Source organism: Bos grunniens, chromosome 6, assembly GCF_055505025.1.
Source record: "Bos grunniens cultivar Pamir isolate PY7600 chromosome 6, Bosgru_T2T1.0, whole genome shotgun sequence".
In the NCBI taxonomy this organism is placed as follows: domain Eukaryota; kingdom Metazoa; phylum Chordata; class Mammalia; order Artiodactyla; family Bovidae; genus Bos; species Bos grunniens.
Window position 1 is genome coordinate 28,533,831 of NC_141170.1, and position 18,385 is coordinate 28,552,215.

At 38.9% G+C, this 18,385-nt stretch overlaps 1 protein-coding gene across 12 annotated transcripts in view; it reads right to left on the reverse strand.

Annotated features, from left to right (window-relative positions):
- MTHFD2L (methylenetetrahydrofolate dehydrogenase (NADP+ dependent) 2 like) overlaps positions 1–18,385 on the reverse strand; it is a 152,471-nt gene that overhangs the window by 99,803 nt on the left and 34,283 nt on the right. For 9 of the 12 annotated variants that reach the window (XM_086405394.1, XM_086405398.1, XM_086405405.1 and 6 more), the window contains 2 exons: positions 11,553–11,705; positions 10,322–10,429 (listed from right to left, as the gene is read on the reverse strand). The exons of the other annotated variants lie outside the window; for them this stretch is intronic. In XM_086405394.1, coding sequence (XP_086261520.1) covers positions 10,322–10,429; positions 11,553–11,705 — 261 coding nt within the window. The remainder of the gene's footprint in view (positions 1–10,321; positions 10,430–11,552; positions 11,706–18,385) is intronic. 12 annotated transcript variants of the gene reach the window in all.

An 18,385-nucleotide genomic window follows, 5' to 3' on the forward strand; every position in this document is an offset into this window, starting at 1 on the left:
CTGGGTTTGATTCCTGGGTCGGGAAGATCCCCTGGAGAAGGAAATGGCAATCCACTCCTGCACTCTTGCCTGGAAAATCCCATGGATGGAGGAGCCTGATAGGCTACAGTCCATGGGGTCGCAACAGCTTTTTTTCCAAGGAGCAAGCATATTTTAATTTATTTTTTTTATTTTATTTTTTTTTTATGCGGGAGACCGAACTAGAGCCCCGGCCCGAGTGGATCGCCCCGAGCCCAGCCTCTCACTGCGGCCACTGGCTGAAGATGATGCCCATATTTTAATTTAATGGCTGCAGTCACCATCTGCAGTGATTTTGAGCCCCCCAAAATAAAGTCTTTCACTGTTTTCATTGTTTCCCCATCTATTTGTCATTAAGTGATTGGACTGGATGCCATGATGTTAGTTTTCTGAATGCTGAGTTTTAAGCCAACTTTTTCACTCTCCTCTTTCATGTTCATCAAGGGGCTCTTTAGCTCTTCTTTGCTTTCTGCTATAAGGGTGGTGTCATCTGCATATTTGAGGTTATTGATATTTCTCCCGGCAATCTTGATTCCAGCTTGTGCTTCATCCAGCCCGGCATTTCCCATGATGTACTCTGCATGTAAGTTAAGCAGGGTGACAATATACATCCTTGACGTACTCCTTTCCCAATTTGGAACCAGTCTGTTGCTCATGTCTAGTTGTAACTGTTGCTTCTTGACCTGCATACATATTTCCCAGGAAGCAGGTCACAGGCACACAGTCACAGGCTTTGGCATACTCAATAAAGCAGAAGTAGATGTTTCTCTGGAACTCTCTTGCTTTTTCAATGATCCAACGGATGTTGGCAATTTGATCTCTGGTTCCTCTGCCTTTTCTAAATGCAGCTTGAACATCTGGAAGTTCACGGTTCACATACTGTTGAAGCCTGGCTTGGAGAATTTTGAGCATTACTTTGCTAGTGTGTGAGATGAGTGCAGTTGTGCAGTAGTTTGAGCATTCTTTGGCATTGCCTTTCCTCAGGATTGGAATGAAACTGACCTTTCCAGTCCTGTGGCCACTGCTGAGTTTTCCAAATTTGCTGGCATATTGAGTGCAGCACTTTCACAGCATCATCTTTTAGGATTTGAAGTAGCTAAATTGGAATTCTATCACCTCCAATAGCTTTGTTCGTACTGATGTTTCCTAAGGCCCAATTGACTTCGCATTCCAGGATGTATATAAATATACATATATGGATTTATATTGTTTTAGAGGGAAAAAAACAACTTCCAGGGTCAAATACCAAAGACTTTTACTCTCTCAGAGTTTCACAATGGTCACTATATTAAAGGCTATATTATATGACTATATTCACAGTCAAGATATATGTTTGATTTTGTTTAACCCAGATTTCCCAGACTTATTTGACTAATTTTTGTCCCTTCAAAAAAAAATTAGCCAGCAACCAGTGTCAGTCACTCAGTTGTGCCTGACTCTTTGTGACCCCATGGACTATAGCCTGCCAGGCTCCTCAGTTCAAGGAATTCTCCAGGCAAGAACATTGGAGCGGGTTGCCAAGGGATCTTCCCAACCCAGGGATCGAAACCAGATCTCCCGCAAACCCATTTAAAATACTATTTTTTTTTCTTTAGGTAAGAAATGGATTTATTTAGAAAGAAACACACTCCATAGACAGAGTGTGGGTCATCTCAGAAGGTAAGAGCCCCCAAAATATGGGGTGGCAAGTTTTTATGGGCTGAGTAATATCTTAGGCAAATGAGTGGGAAGATTATTCCAACTCATTATTATTCCAACTATTATTCTAATTATTCCCCGATTATTTCAGTTATTCCCTGATTATTTTGGGGGAAGGGGAAGGGATTTCCAGGAATTGGGCCATTGCCCACTTTTTGGCCTTTCATGGTTAGCCTCAGAACCATTTAAAATCTTGTGGTACATTAGGCCTTCTAAGACTACAGTTTATGAATAGCTGTGTTAAAACCTTTGTGATACTCATGGTCTACAAATAAACTGATCTTTTCACTCATTTATTGAACAAAGAATTTTTGGAGAAATACTGTGCTATTAGTAGATTCTGGAAATAAAATGGGAAGATAAAGAAATCTGGTTTTTGCTTTTGTGGAGTTAACAGTCCACTAAGTATGATGAACATTAATCAATAATGATACAAATAAATTATAATTACAAACTGATAAATGTTGTGAAGGAAAAGTTCTTTAGTGTCTCTATAGAACTGTGTGTGAGGGAGTAGGAGAGATTTTCCGAGAGGCCTGTTTGAGGAAGTTCTATCTGATGTTCTTATTTTATACATATAATAATTGCATGGCATTGACTTGATTTTTTAAAAAATCATCAAATCATAATTTACCATTATGGTATGAATTATTTATTTTCTACGGAATGAAACTTTTCCTCTAGATATTTTAGAAATTTTAAATAACTTTAAGTAGTATATATTTTTGTTTTTGTCCCTGAGGTGGGATTTTTTTTAGTCTGAAATGAAGCGTAGTGACAGAAAGCAGACTATTAAAAATATTCCATTGCAACAGTAACAGAAGATAGACATAAATAGGTAAAACCTTCATGCAGAACTATAGTTAGAAATCATCCATTCCTTAAGCTTTTATTATAGAAAGCTCTTCTCTTTTACAGCATTTTGCACAATTATGATTAATCATCATTACCTGATTGTTTAGTGATTGTCTTTCCTACTGAACTGTGAGCTCAAGAATATGATTTATTCACTGTCATATTGTGCATACTTAGTGAGAAAGAAATCAGCCCCTGTGTAAGAAGGCAGTATTACATTGCAGCAGCATGAGGAAAAAAAATAGTCTAAACAAAATGATAAATTTTAAATGTTTTACTGGAAAAATGCTGTGACCTCTTTCAATTAATGCTGTTGTTAACAACTCCCTTCTCTTCCCAGTACACAAAGATCTCCTCCTGATGGTCATGAGGCATTCTCCTCTCTTGTGATCTGATTCTTGGGGGAAGGGGTGTCATAAGTTATGCTTATATATAAATGTCTATAATGTTAAAATATGAAGGAGTTAGTGTGTAGTAAGCACCTAGCTATTTCTCTCCCTCCTCCTCACTATACAGGGAATTTTTTTCCCCTCAATAAATAGCAATATTTTATTTTAAATCCCTAGCCTGCAGTCTTATTTTCTATAATACAGGCTCATGTTGTTGTTCAGTCACTAACTGTGTTTGACTGTTTGGGATCTTGCAGACTCCAGTATGCCATGCTCCCCTGTCCTTCACTATCTCACGGAGTTTCTCAAGCTCATATCCATTGAGTCAGTGATGCTATCTAACCACTTCATCCTCTGCTGCCTTCTTCTCCTTTTGCCTTCAACCTTTCCTAGCATTAGGGTCCTTTCCAAAGAATTGCATCTTTTCCAATGATGTGAAGGCATCAGGTGGCCAAAGTATTGGAGCTTTGGCTTCAGCATCAGTCCTTCCAATGAGTATTCAGGGTTGATTTCCTTTAGGATTGACTGGTTTGATCTCCTTGCAGTCCAAGGGACTCTAGAGAATCTTCTCCAGCATCACAATTCAAAAGCATCAATTCTTCGGTGCCAATAGGAGACACTAATAAACTGTTATTGATTCATTGACTAGTTGCATCATTACATGCCAATCTCAGGGCTAAATTTCAGAGATAGAAACAGCCCAAGAAGAAATATTTGTCATTAAGCAGCTCATGTTTACTATGCATGTGTAGAAAAGGGGAATAGGTAGACAATCAAGACGTAACAGAATTAGTATTGTGATGGCAGCATAGATAACATTTAAGAATTAGATTTGGTGCACATCATGAAAGATGGGTGGAAGGTGAGAGGAAAGCAGGTGAGGGATGAGAAGAAGCATTCCCTGCCTAGGGAACAGTGTATGTAATGGAAAGGCTGTTTGGAAGAGGTGGTGTGTTTGGGGAATAATATGTAGTTCTATGAAGCTTCAGCAGAAGGTACCAAAGGGGACTTGATGGGAGAAATGGCTGAAAATGCTGGTGGAGCAGAACACAACAACCTTACAAGTCATGCTTTGAACTATTGGGCTTATAGACATTAGAAAAGGGATGTTTTGTGCTGCTAATTAAACAAATGCCTGGTGCTCTGAGGTCAGGATGAAACAGAGAAAATGAAAGGGAAAGAAAAGGATTTGAACTTCATTTCATTTTTTTATACAGTGTTTAGTGTTAGTAGTCATGTATGGATGTGAGAGTTGGACTATGAAGAAAGCTGAGCACTGAAGAATTGATGCTTTTGAACTGTGGTGTTGGAGAAGACTCTTGAGAGTCCCTTGGACTGCAAGGAGATTCAACCAGTCCATTCTGAAGATCAGTCCTGGGTGTTCTTTGGAAGGAATGATGCTAAAGCTGAAACTCCAGTACTTTGGCCACCTCATGTGAAGAGTTGACTCATTGGAAAAGACTCTGATGCTGGGAGGGATTGGGGACAGGAGGAGAAGGGGATGACAGAGGATGAGATGGCTGGATGGCATCACTGACTCAATGGACGTGAGTTTGAGTGAACTCCGGGAGTTGGTGATGGACAGGGAGGCCTGGCGTGCTACAATTCATAGGGTCACAAAGAGTCGGACATGACTGAGCGACTGAACTGAACTGAACTGAATGTTAGTTTCAACAGTGTAACTAACAGTTCCAGCTGCCCAACGTGAGGATATGTGGTATTTTTCCAAGTACAGTGCTTTCCAGATACTAGCTGGCTGAATTTCAGATACTCTGAAAATGAAACAGTACTCCTACTATTCAACACAGAAAATGAGACTGCAAAAAGCATTTGTTCTTTGCTATTGCTTTCCACTAAACAAACTCAAAGCTATAATTCAGTGACGCCAACTCAACATGGAGGAATCACAAGACATAATATCCCCAATATCTTACCGTGAGTACTTCTACCTTAGGAACAGTGGGATGGGAGGAATAAAGACTATATGACTGGTGTCTGCCTGCCCCAGTTTGGCAATGGTTCATTCCACAGAGGCAGGAAAAGTCCACCTCACTCCTCTGGCAACAAGACCAAGAATCTCAGTCTCGTGACTGAGACTTTGTGATTGCTTTGCCTGACTCCTATCCCAGGCATTCCTTTTTGGCTCCTCTCTTTGAAACTGGAGGACACCTGGGCCAACCTAGCACTGGGCTGAGCTTAATCACACATAGCTCTCATATCACATTGCACTGCCTGGAACATCCACTCCTGTATTACCACCTGAAGGCCCCGATAATGCTTCCAAAGTGGCAAAAATGTTCATTTTTCACAACTGGAGCCAATTTTCACAAAGGCAAGGCATTCCACTGACAAAATATCTTGAGGTTTTTCCATTTATATAGGATGTTCCTTGAATTTAAAAAAAAATGTACCTGATTTATAGAATTTGCAGCAGATGGGCAGCTTGAGTGCAAAAGCTGAATATCAACGAGGAACCTGAGCTTTAAGAAAACATGGTGTCCTGAAGATGCAATCTCTCATCTTCTGGAGACAGGGGTGTGTGTGCTCAGTTGCTTCAGTAGTGTTCGACTCTTTGACAGCCCATGGACTGTAGCCCTCCGGGCTCCTCTGTCCATGGGATTCTCCAGGCAAGAATACTAGAGTGGTAGCCATTCTCTTCTCCAGGGCATCTTCCCAATCCAGGGATCGAACCCAGGTTTCTTACATCTCCTGCACTGGCACAGGTTCTTTACTACTAGTGCTAGCCAAGTCTTTTTCAACACTCTACCACTCCCCACCCTAGTGTTTCAATGAGAATATGTACTGAATGCATATTGCACAAACAAGATCAAGAATATCCCTAGGTCCATAGGACTCTAAGTAAAATCTTCCATAATGCTCTTTTAAAAAATCCCAGCACTAATGCCACTGCAATAGTACCACAACCTCACCATATGTCTTCTAGTGCGATTATCTTTGGCTTTAAAACACAAATGAGTCATTAGGGCTTTGAATCTTTTCTGGCAAAGAAATACAATGTGAGCTGATGCTCAGCATTGTGAGTGTCATCAGAACAAGGTCTATCGATAGGAATTTGCCCAGTTAATCCTCCTTCATTATCTCCACTAGCTAACAATGCACATGCAGTCACTCCACATAATCACTGCTCTAACAGACATGGACATTTGAAATATTATCTTTCCCACAGATTCCAGGTTTTCAGTGAGCAGCTCTCAACAATTCATTATACTAATCATATATGTCACCATATTCCTATTAAATGTGCATGAGATTAAACACCACCCATGTTATGAATTGACCAATATCAGTTACAATATATTACCTTTTTCCACCCATGTTGTAAATTGACCAATATCAGTTACAATATATTACCTCTTTCCACCCATGTTGTAAATTGACCAATATCAGTTACAATATATTACCTTTTAGATACTATAATTATAAAGGGCACCTAAAGTGAAAGTGAAAAGTGAAAGTGAAGTCGCTCAGTCATGTCCGACTCTTCATGACCCCATGGACTGTATCCTACCAGGCTCCTCCGTCCACGGAATTTTCCAGGCAAGAGTACTGGAGTGGGTTGCTAGGTCCTTCTCCAGGGGAATCTTCCTAACTCAGGGATTGAACCCGGGTCTCCCGCACTGCAGGCAGATGCTCTACCCTCTGAGCTACCAGAGAAGCCCAAAGGGCACCTAGGTGCCACTATAATAAATGCAAATTTAACCACCTGGCATGTAAGTAACCAGTACTATATCTAATTCTGCTTTTATTCAATTTTTAACATGCATTCAAGTGAACATATCTTGCAAAACAAAGTACAGAATATTTATAAAGTCAATGTGTTTTACAACATAGGAAAATCTACTTTTAAATTGCATAAAGAGGAGGGAAATTGACTTTCTTAGACTTAGGTATTTTATAGACAAATGATTCAAAATTGAAATTTATCAAGAAATTAGCACACAATATGTTAATAATATAAAGTACAATTTGTAATATTATAAATCATACTTCTAATAGTTTATAAACTTTATAAATTTTACATTTATGCAAATTATTACAACAAAGACTAGATATCATCCAAATAAAGGCAAACAGAAAAACCACCACAAAAAAAAAATAAAATTTCAAATGAAGGTTAAAAATTCATCATTAACCTTGGATTATGTTACTCTAAACTTTTTCATCTGCATGGCCATAGGTTATTGCCTTAAGCATAATAATAGAAATAATAGTAATAGCCATGGGTCACATGTACCAAGGGCTTACTTAACTTACTGTCTCAGGCACTGTGAGTAGCGCTTCACATTCAAATCTAATTTAGTTTTTACGATAACCCAGCAAAAAAGATACAAATGAGGGAAGTGGAGGCTTACACAGATTAAATGACTTGTCCAAGGATACAGGGCTTGGTGGGAGAGGGGTCTGACTTCAAAACTATCCTCCTAACCAGACAGTCAGCACCCAGCCCCCAGCTCTGTACACTGTTTCCTTGAATGACCTTGGGTAAGTTACTGAAGTTTCTAAAGTTCATTTCTTTTAGCTACAAAATGTGAATATGAATATATTCCAGATTATTGAGAACAAAATAAGATAGATCATGAGAAAGTGCTGTGCAAATAATGAAGTTGCATAATGTTGCTTGATATGTTACTGATGAAATAAGATAACAATGTGTTGAAAATGAAGAAAAACCTGCCGAGTGACTCTTGGTCAAAATCTTCCAACAAAAATGGTATACTTAGGTAAATCTTCCTGGTTATTTTACCTTGCTTAACAGAAACTATTAAATAAAGGCAAATATGACTCAATATCATTATTACATCCTAAGAGATACATGCTGCTGCTGCTAAGTCGCTTCAGTTATGTCCAACTCTGTGCGACCCCATGGACTGCAGCCTACCAGGCTCCTCCGTCCATGGGATTTTCCAGGCAAGAGTACTGGAGTGGGGTGCCATTGCCTTCTCCGTAAGAGATACATAGATGAGCACTAACAGACTATGTTAGAAGTGAATAATTAAGCTAGAGATACATCTACACTACATCTCTTTGTAGGCTACCATCTCAAAGTTCATACTACCAGATTTGGTCTTTTGAACAGCTCTTCAAAACTCAGACTTTTAAAATAATTAATTAATGAACTTTTGGCTGTGCTGGGTCTTCCTCGCTGCATAGGCTTTCTCTAGTTGTGGTAAGCAGCGGCTACTCTTTGTTGTGGTGCACAGGCTTCTCATTGCAGTGGTTTTTCTTTTTGCACAGCACAGGCTCTAGGCACGCAGGCGCAGTAATTGTGGGGCACAGGTTTAACTGCTCTGGGGTACATGGAATCTTCCTAGACCAGGGATTGAACCCATGTCCCCTGCATTGGCAGGCAAATTCTTAACCAGTGGACCACTGGGGAAGTCCAAAACTAAGGCTTTTTAAAGTTACTATGAGTCACTATCAGGCCCAAGATAACTTTTATCCTCATACACATTTTGATCTGGTAATATTTAAGTCCTTAATCCCAGGAAGGAAAAACAATATTTAATTCTCATAATTCATCACTTTGCATAAGTGATATGTTATCATTGGGTTTGTTTTTCCACTGGGCTTCATGGTTTAAAAAAATATTTCACATGCATTATGTCAACCAAGGTCATAAAATTAGTATAGTTGACCCTTGAACAATGTGGAGGTTTGGAACACCCACCCTCTGTGCAGTTGAGAATCCACCTATAATTTTATAGTCAGCCACTGTATTCACGGTTCCATATTCACTGATTCAACTAACCACAGAGTGTATAGTACTGTAGTATGTAAATGCTTAGTGAAAAAAATATAAATGGACTGTGCAGTTCCAACCTGTGTTGTTCAAGAGTCAACTGTATTTGAAAATGTTAGAACAGAAAACTGAAATTCACCAAGGTAATAATGGTAAAAAAAAAATCTTATATCCATGCATTGGTGGTGTGTTTTAGTGAGATGGTATACATGGGTATACAGATATCTATCAACATGTGATATTTATGCATCTAGTATGTATCTAGTCTTTCCACCTTTCTTTTTTTAATATTTTAATTTTTTAATTGGAGGATACTTGCTTTACAATGTTGTGTTGGTTGCTACTGTACAACAATGTGAACCAGTCATAAACATACATATATTTCCTCCTTCTTGAGCCTCTCTAGCACCCATCCCCATCTCACCCCTCTAGGTCGTCACAAGGGGCGCCCTAGAGGGTGACCTGTGGAGCTCCCTGTGCTACACAGCAGCTGCCCACTGATTATCTATTTTACACGTTATGTATATATTGCAATGCTGCTCTCAGTTTGTCCTACTCTTTCCTTCCCCTGCTGTGTCCACAAGCATCCTCTACATCTGCATCTATGTTCCTGCCCTGCCAACAGGTTCATTAGAACTATTTTTCTAGATTCCATATATATGTGTTAATGTATGATATGTGTTTTTTCTCTTTATGACTTCATTCTGCATAACGGCCCTAGGTTTATCCACCTCACTAGAACTGACTAAATGCATTCTTTTTTATGGCTAGTAATATTCCATAGTATATACATACCACAACTTCTTTATCCATTTATCTGTGGATAGATACCTAGGTTGCTTCCATGTCCTAGCTATTGTAAACAGTGTTGCAATGAACATTGGGGTACATGTGTCTTTTTTAATTGTGGTTTTCTCAGGCTATATGCTCAGGAGTGGGATTGCTGGGTCACATGGTAGTTTTATTCCTCATTTTTTAAGGAACCTCCATATGATTCTCCATAATCTCTATATGTTTAAGGATATGAAAGAAGTACATATAGCCAAAAGAAAAAAATAGGAACAAAGAGACCACATATTTCTAGCAATTCTTTTATACATTATCAAGGCATTCATGTCATTAGATGGAGTAGGAAGTGGCAACCCACTCTAGTATTCATGCCTGGAAAATTCCATGGACAGAGGAGCCCAGCTGGCTACAGTCCATGGGGTCGCAAAGGATCAGGTATGACTGATCAACTGAGCACGTGTGCACACATGTCATTAGATGAAGAATAAGGGAAACCTTTATTGCATTCAGTTCAGTTCAGTTCAGTTCCTCAGTTATGTCCGACTCCTCGCGACCCCATGAATTGCAGCACGCCAGGCCTCCCTGTCCATCATCAACTCCCGGAGTTCACTCAAACTCACATCCATCAAGTCGATGATGCCATCCAGCCATCTCATCCTCTGTCGTCCCCTTCTCTTCCTGCCCTCAATCCCTCCCAGCTAAACCCACAAATATGCTAAATCACATTTCCAAATACATTTTTATTTGAAGAGCTTAGGAAGTGAGAAGATTGTATTAATAAGAGTGCATAGAATCTCCAAGTGGCACCTACCTCCTGGCCGTTCGTGTTCTCCATCTGTGTGTAAGAGCATGGCAATGGGCATCCCTACATTCTTGGATCTTCCAGCCACAACAACATTTTTTCCAAATGTTTCAATTCCTTAAAACACAGAGTTTGATTTAAATGAAGAATAAACAAGAAGAAGTAATCATCTGAACAGCCAACTGAAATATTCTTTAAAAACCTCTAATTAAATTTGAATTATTTTGTGAATTGTCTATAATGTTCCAAAATTCATTATTTAAAAATATTTCTTTTTATACTTTTTGGTTTTGTCAGTTTTCCTCTCATTATATCCTCATTAAAAAAAAACCCACAAACATTTTCAAGTTGTCATTAAATTATTTTAAACATTAAAATTCACATGAAGAGGTAGAAGTGTGAAGACTTAAAATATATTAACTATTAATTATAAAACAGGCAAGGTACAACAATGTCAAGGTTAACTGGCAACCAAACTTTGACCAAATCTAGGACAAAATGAAGTTGAGAAAAGTATTTTTCATAAAATTTACGCGGTTTACTTCATAGGAGAGAAGCACTAAATGTACGGATTTAGAAAGATCTGAAAGGTAAAGCTTACAGATTTCATACACTTAACCTCTTTGGGGCATAGTTTTTTCATAAGTAAAATGAAAAAATTAGAATTAAAGTTTTATAACTATTAAAATTCTATGAATATAATTCTAGGATCTGCTTTCCCTTGAAAGTTCTCTTTCTCAGTAGAAAAGAACAGACTGGGATGAGGAGATGCGGCCAGAAATGTAAGTGACAGTGATACAGGCAGGGGAACCGTCACCTGCCTGCTTGAGGGTCTTTGAGAGCATTATTTTATTTAGAGCACAGCTCAAGGGCAAGTGTCTACAATGAAAACCTAGGTCATTAGAGATGGCTCCAAATGTTCAGCACATTTTGTTTTTAAAGGTACGGAAAAACATAACACATTTTGAAAAATGCATATCAAAATACCTTAAGTTTATAGTTTTAAAGTAGGGAGATAAATCTATTATTTGGAAAATGCACTCCCTGAAAGCTGAAACAGCGGTTACTTGTAACCTGATACCAGTTCTTCTTTTATCTTATTTCAGATTATTCTTCAATTTCTATACCTTTATCTATTCCTGTAGACTGAAGTTTAATGGCTTATTTTCTTTCACCCTTTCCATCAAGGCAATGCACAAATGCTCATGTGGCACTTAGCACCTATGTCCCATAGACCAACCTGTTCTTCTGATAATTTCCCAAACAGCACTAGCAGTGGCAGGTATGAGGGAATGTTGATCAAGACACAGTCTTCCAATGTTAATAATATGAAATCCATCTACATCTTTTTCAGGGGCTATTCCATTGCATACTGTCCGCTCATCCATATGGTCTGGAAGTAAATAAAATTGATTTAATTTTTCCATTGTTATTTATTTGGAAGCCTGAAAAATTTTATGCGAGGGCCTTCAGCCAGATCACTTGTGGTTCAGCTTCAGTTAAGATATACAATGATTACTCTATTCCTTCTCTTGCCATGAAAATATTAAGTCAATGTGCTCTTGACCAATAGCTGTAATTAACTTCTGTAAGAGTATATGCAGGTACAGAACCAGAAGTGACTAGCCTGGTAAAAAGGAAAAATCTGTAAAATAAAACAATACCAATGAGATCTGAGAATGGTTAGATGATAAAGCTTTGCCGCATAAGTTGGCACATTTAAATCTATGTTTTTCCTATACAAAATATTTCCATGAATAAGCTTCTATTGAATATTGCTAGCATTATAGGTTAAAAGGCCCATTAGTGTCAAAAATAGCCGTAACATCATTAATGCCTAGCTTCCTCCCAAATGACATAAAAGAAAAGCAAATAAAACACACACACACACACACACACACACACACACCATTTCCCTGAAGCATTTTTACACTGAAATACAAAATATTATTATGGTTTTCTTTATGAAGGGAAAAGAACATTACTTGAGTTATGAATTAACCAAATGAGATTTGAGATGCCAATCATCTCATTTTGAAAAGTAGGCTCTTAATACTATTCTGTACAGTGTAACTTAGGTTACCCTAAACCCAACAATTAACCCACATGCCTAAAATACTGAAATAAAGGTGTATATTCTATATAAAAGTTGATTTATGCATTATACAATGAATGCCACTTATACATAATTTTTTAAACATTATCAATGCCTAAGTTCTAATTGTTTTCAGAGAGCCATGCTTTGGTGTCTTTTATCTTTTGTATCCTAAAAGGGACACTATTGCCATCTTACATTCAATGGAGCTTATTTAGATTGGAGCTACTTCAAATAGCTCCAATTTGCCATTATTAGACTGCCAAAGTCCTTATATATGTAAAAGGCACAATTCAGTTCAGTTCAGTTCAGTCGCTCAGTCTTGTCCAACTCTTTGCGACCTCATGAATTGCAGCACGCCAGGCCTCCCTGTCCATCACCAATTCCCAGAGTTCACTCAGACTCACGTCCATCAAGTCAGTGATGCCATCCAGCCATCTCATCCTCTGTCGTCCCCTTCTCCTCCTGCCCCCAATCCCTCCCAGCATCAGGGTCTTTTCCAATGAGTCAACTCTTCACATGAGATGGCCAAAGCACTGGAGTTTCAGCTTTAGCATCATTCCTTTCAAAGAAATCCCAGGGCTGATCTCCTTCAGAATGGACTGGTTGAATCTCCTTGCAGTCCAAGGGACTCTCAAGAGTCTTCTCCAACACCACAGTATCAATTCTTCGGCACTCAGCTTTCTTCACAGTCCAACTCTCACATCCATACATGACCACTGGAAAAACCACAGCCTTGACTAGATGGACCTTTGTTGGCAAAGTAATATCTCTGTTTTTCAATATGCTATCTAGGTTGGTCATAACTTTCCTTCCAAGGAGTAAGCGTCTTTTAATTTCATGGGTGCAGTCACCATCTGCAGTGATTTTGGAGCCCCCAAAAATAAAGTCTGACACTGTTTCCACTGTTTCCCCATCTATTTCCCATGAAGTGATGGGACCGGATGCCATGATCTTCGTTTTCTGAATGTTGAACTTTAAGCCCACTTTTTCACTCTCCTCTTTCACTTTCATCAAGAGGCTTTTGAGTTCTTCACTTTCTGCCATAAGGGTGGTGTCATCTGCATATCTGAGGTTATTAATATTTCTCCTGGCAATCTTGATTCCAGCTTGCGCTTCCTCCAGCCCAGCGTTTCTCATGAGGTACTTTGCATATAAGTTAAATAAGCAGGGTGACAAAATTCAGCCTTGATGTACTCCTTTCCCAATTTGGAACCAGTCTGTTGTTCCATGTCCAGTTCTAACTGTTGCTTCTTGACCTGCATACAAATTTCTCAAGAGGCAGGTCAGGTGGTCTGGTATGCCCATCTCTTTCAGAATTTTCCACAGTTTATTGTAATCCACACAGTCAAAGGCTTTGGCATAGTTAATAAGGCCGAAGTAGATGTTTTTCTGGAATTCTCTTGCTTTTTCGATGATCCAGTGGATGTTGGCCATTTGATCTCTGGTTCCACTGCCTTTTCTAAATCCAGCTTGAACATCTGGACCTTCAAGGTTCAGGTACTGTTGAAGCCTGGCTTGGAGAATTTTGAGTATTACTTTGCTAGCCTGTGAGATGAGTGCAATTGTGTGGTAGTTTGAACATTCTTTGGCATTGCCTTTCTTTGGGATTAGAATGAAAGCTGCCCTTCTCCAGTCCTGTGGCCACTGCTGAGTTTTCCAAATTTGCTGGCATACTGAGTGCAGCACTTTCACAGCATCATCTTTTAGGACTTGAAATAGCTCAACTGAAATTCCATCACCTCCACTAGCTTTGTTCGTAGTGATGCTTTCTAAGGCTCACTTGAGTTCGCATTCCAGGATGTCTGGCTCTAGGTGAGTGATCACACCATGTGATTATCTGGGTAATTAAGATCTCTTTTGTATAGTTCTGTGTATTCTTGCCACCTCTTCTTAACATCTTCTGCTTCTGTTAGGTCCATATCATTTCTGTCCTTTATCGTGCCCATCTTTGCATGAAATAGTCCCTTGGTATCTCTAATTTTCTTGAAGAGATCTCTAGTCTTTCCCATTCTGTTGTTTTCCTCTATTTCTTTGCACTGATCACTGAGAAAGGCTTTCTTATCTCTCCTTGCTGTTCTTTAGAACTCTGCATTCAAACAGGTATGTCTTTCCTTTTCTCCTTTGCCTTTTGCTTCTCTTCTTTTCACAGCTATTTGTAAGGCCTCCTCAGACAACCATTTTGCCTTTTTGCATTTATTTTTCTTGGGGATGGTCTTGATCCCTGTCTCTTGTACAATGTCTCTGTACAGTGTACAGATTCAGGCACTCTGTCTATCAGATCTGATCCCCTGAATTTATTTCTCACTTCCACTGTATAATCATAAGGGATTTGATTTAGGGTCATATCTGAATGGTATTAAATTGATTTACTCATAGCTTTCTCAATTGATGGCAATTCCATCCTTCTGTGTTATACAGATATCATGCTTACTTGCTAGAAAAATCTGAAGTCATTCTGAACAATTTCTTTCACACCGAATATCTAATCAACAAAAACTTTATTGGTTCTTCCTTCACATCACATATAGCACTTCACTGGTCTCACCATGTCTACTCTGGTTCAGTTCAGTTCAGTTCAGTTACTCAGTCGTGTCCAACTCTTTGTGACCCCATGAATTGTAGCACGCCAAGCCTCCCTGTCCATCACCAACTCCCAGAGTTCACTCAGACTCACGTCCATCGAGTCAGTGATGCCATCCAGCCATCTCATCCTCTGTCGTCCCCTTCTCCTCCTGCCCCCAGTTCCTCCCAGCATCAGAGTCTTTTCCAATGAGTCAACTCTTCACACGAGTTGGCCAAAGCACTGGAGTTTCAGCTTCAGCATAAGTCCTTCCAATGAACACCCAGGACTGATCTCCTTTAGGATGGACTGGTTGGATCTCCTTGTAGTCCAAGGGACTCTCAAGAGTCTTCTCCAATACCACAGTTCAAAAGCATCAATTCTTCGGCACTCAGCTTTCTTCACAGTCCAACTCTCATATCCATACATGACCATATGGAAAAACCACAGCCTTGACTAAACGGACCTTTGTTGGCAAAGTAGTATCTCTGCTTTTCAGTATGTTATCTAGGTTGGTCATCTAAGTTATCTAGGTTTCCTTCCAAGGAGTAAGCATCTTTTAATTTCATGGCTGCAATCACCATCTGCAGTGATTTTGGAGCCCCAAAAAATAATGTCTGACGCTGTTTCCACTCTGGTTCAAGAAGCCATTAGTTCTCCTGTGAATTCTTGTAACAGCTAATTCTCTAGCTAATTGTTTCTATATTTGCATCCATATAATCTGTTCTCAAAATAGCAGAGGTTTTATTTTTGAAATGCATGTTTGATCACACCACTCTTCTCCTCAAAACCCTACTCTTCTTGCTATTCCTCTAATATATCAGGCATCTCCTAGCTTGGTTATTGCTCCTCTGTCTGCCTGGAGGCTTTACCAAAAAAACTGTCAATTTGGCTAAATCCTTCTCTTTTTTCAAATCTTTGTTTAAATTCCACATTCTCAGTAATAGTATTCTGACCATGTTATTTCAACATTAGGTTCCATGTCTAATAATGTTGAAATTGTTTATATTGGACCAAATTTCTCAATGAAAACAACTATAAACATTGGAAAAATATATTAAAAAATAACTATCAAAGATGTATTGTACAGTACAAAAAATAAAGCCAATATTTTGTAATAACTGTAAATGAAGCATACAATTTTTAAACATTTTCAAAAAATACAACTCTCTGAAAGCACTGAAGAGTTACTTGAAACAGATTTGGAAGAGAATGGACATCTGAAGGAAATGTCACTGGAAGACTTTCCCATTTGAGAGGTTTTTCTAGACCGAATTTGGATAAAAATCTGTGTTCTTCCTTGCTTAAGGAATCAAAGGACAAAGTTTGGGGCTGCTACAGAAGTTGGAAATTGAAGGGATATATCTATCCAGGAAAAGAGAAAACCACAGAGGGGAGAGTCAAATTGTGTCTATGCTGCTGCTAAATCGCTTCAGTCATATCTGACTCTGTGCGACCCCATAGACGGCAGCCCACCAGGCTCCCCCGTCCCTGGGATTCTCCAGGCAAGAACACTGGAGTGGGTTGCCATTTCCTTCTCCAATGCATGAAAGTGAAAAGTGAAAGTGAAGTCTCTCAGTCGTGTCTGATTCCTAGCGACCCCATGGACTGCAGCCTACCAGGCCCCTCCGTCCATGGGATTTTCCAGGCAAGAGTACTGGAGTAGGTTGCCATTACCTTCTCCGAATTATGTCTATAATTTCTTCCCAAAACTCTGATTGACCCCTGGACAATACACATAACAGGCAAACCCCAAGAAGCCCATCCAAAGCTAAGAGAACTAAACGGAATGCATCTGTGGCTCAACAAGGGCAAAGCAAAGCCTGAAGTCTTAAATGTGACAGGCATTCACACACACAGAAACTTTTACAGCAAACATTATACTTTATAATGAAATATAGATTCTTTTCCCGAGATCAGAAAGTGGCAGAAGTGTCCATACCCACCATTTCTAATTCAGTATTTTATTGGAGATCGTAGCTGGTATAACAAGAGAAGGAAAATTTAAAAAAGAAGTCTAAAGATCAGAAAGGATGATGTAAAACTCTCTCACCACAGATGGTTGTTTATATAAAATATTGTAAAGAATATACATGACAACAAAAGAACAAATAAAGTGAATTTAGCAAGATCACAGAATATAAAGTCCATATCCAGAAAAATAAATTGCATTTCTGTATACAAGAAACAACTAAAATATGAAATTTTAAAAATTCTATTTACAATAACTCAGATCAGAAAATACTTAGGAATAAATTTTAAAATTTAGGGCATGATTTTTATAATGAAAACTATACAATGTTGCTGACAGATGACCTAAATAAATGGAAGGTGTACTGTATTCAGGAGTCCTGATGGCTCAGATGGTAAAGAATCTGCCTGCAATGCAGGAGACTCAGGTTCCATTCCTGGGAAGATCCCCTGGAGAAGGGAATGGCTACCCACTCATAGGTTGGAAGACTCAATAATATTAAGATGTCAGTTCTTCCAATTTGATCTATTGATTCAACATAATTGCAAACACAACCCAGTGAAGTTTTTTTGTAGAAGTTGACAAACTGATTCTAAAATTTATATGGCTATGCAAAGGACTTAGGACATCTAAAGAAATCTTAAAAATGAACAAAAAGGACTTAGGATACCTGACTTTAAGACTTGCTACAAAGCTACCATAATCAGCACAGAGTGGGGCTGGTATGAAAGTGAAAGTGTTAGTCACTCAGTCATGTCCAACTCTCTTTGACCCCATGAACTGTAGCCCACCAGGCTCCTCTGTCCATGGGCTTTTCCAGGCAAGAATACCCAAGTGGGTAGCTGGTGTAGGGATAGACAAATAGATCAATGGAACAGAATAGAGAGCCCAACTTTAGACGGACATTTACACAGTCATTTGAATATTTGCCAAAAAAAGTTGCCAAAAGCAATTTAATGAGAGAAGGAAAGCATTTTCAACAAATAACACTTGAATAATTTGACAGTCATATAGGGAAAAAATCAACAACAACAACAAAGAGACACAATCCTTACTTCATTCTGTGAGGGAGAAAATTTGCCATATCAAAATGTGTCTCTTTGACATGAGGATTACATTTTATCTCCCTCTTTAAATTCTTTAGCTGCCTAAAGAATTTAGATGAAGGAGTTTTTCCCAGAACAGAGGTACAGAGGTATCACCAGAAATATCTGCAAAGAATATGCGCTAGGAATGCTGGGGGAACTCTAGGCAGGGCCTAGAAATCATGTGTGTCCCACTGTCTCTGCATAGCCCAGCAAACATTTGCTTACTAAACATTTGCTTTTCTGTCTTCAGGTGAATTGCCTTCCTCTCTTCTGAAGTCCCAAACCTAACTGCCAAGAGAAACTGGGGGATGTAAGGAAACATGCATGTTTGGAGTATTTTATTTGTCTGCCACAA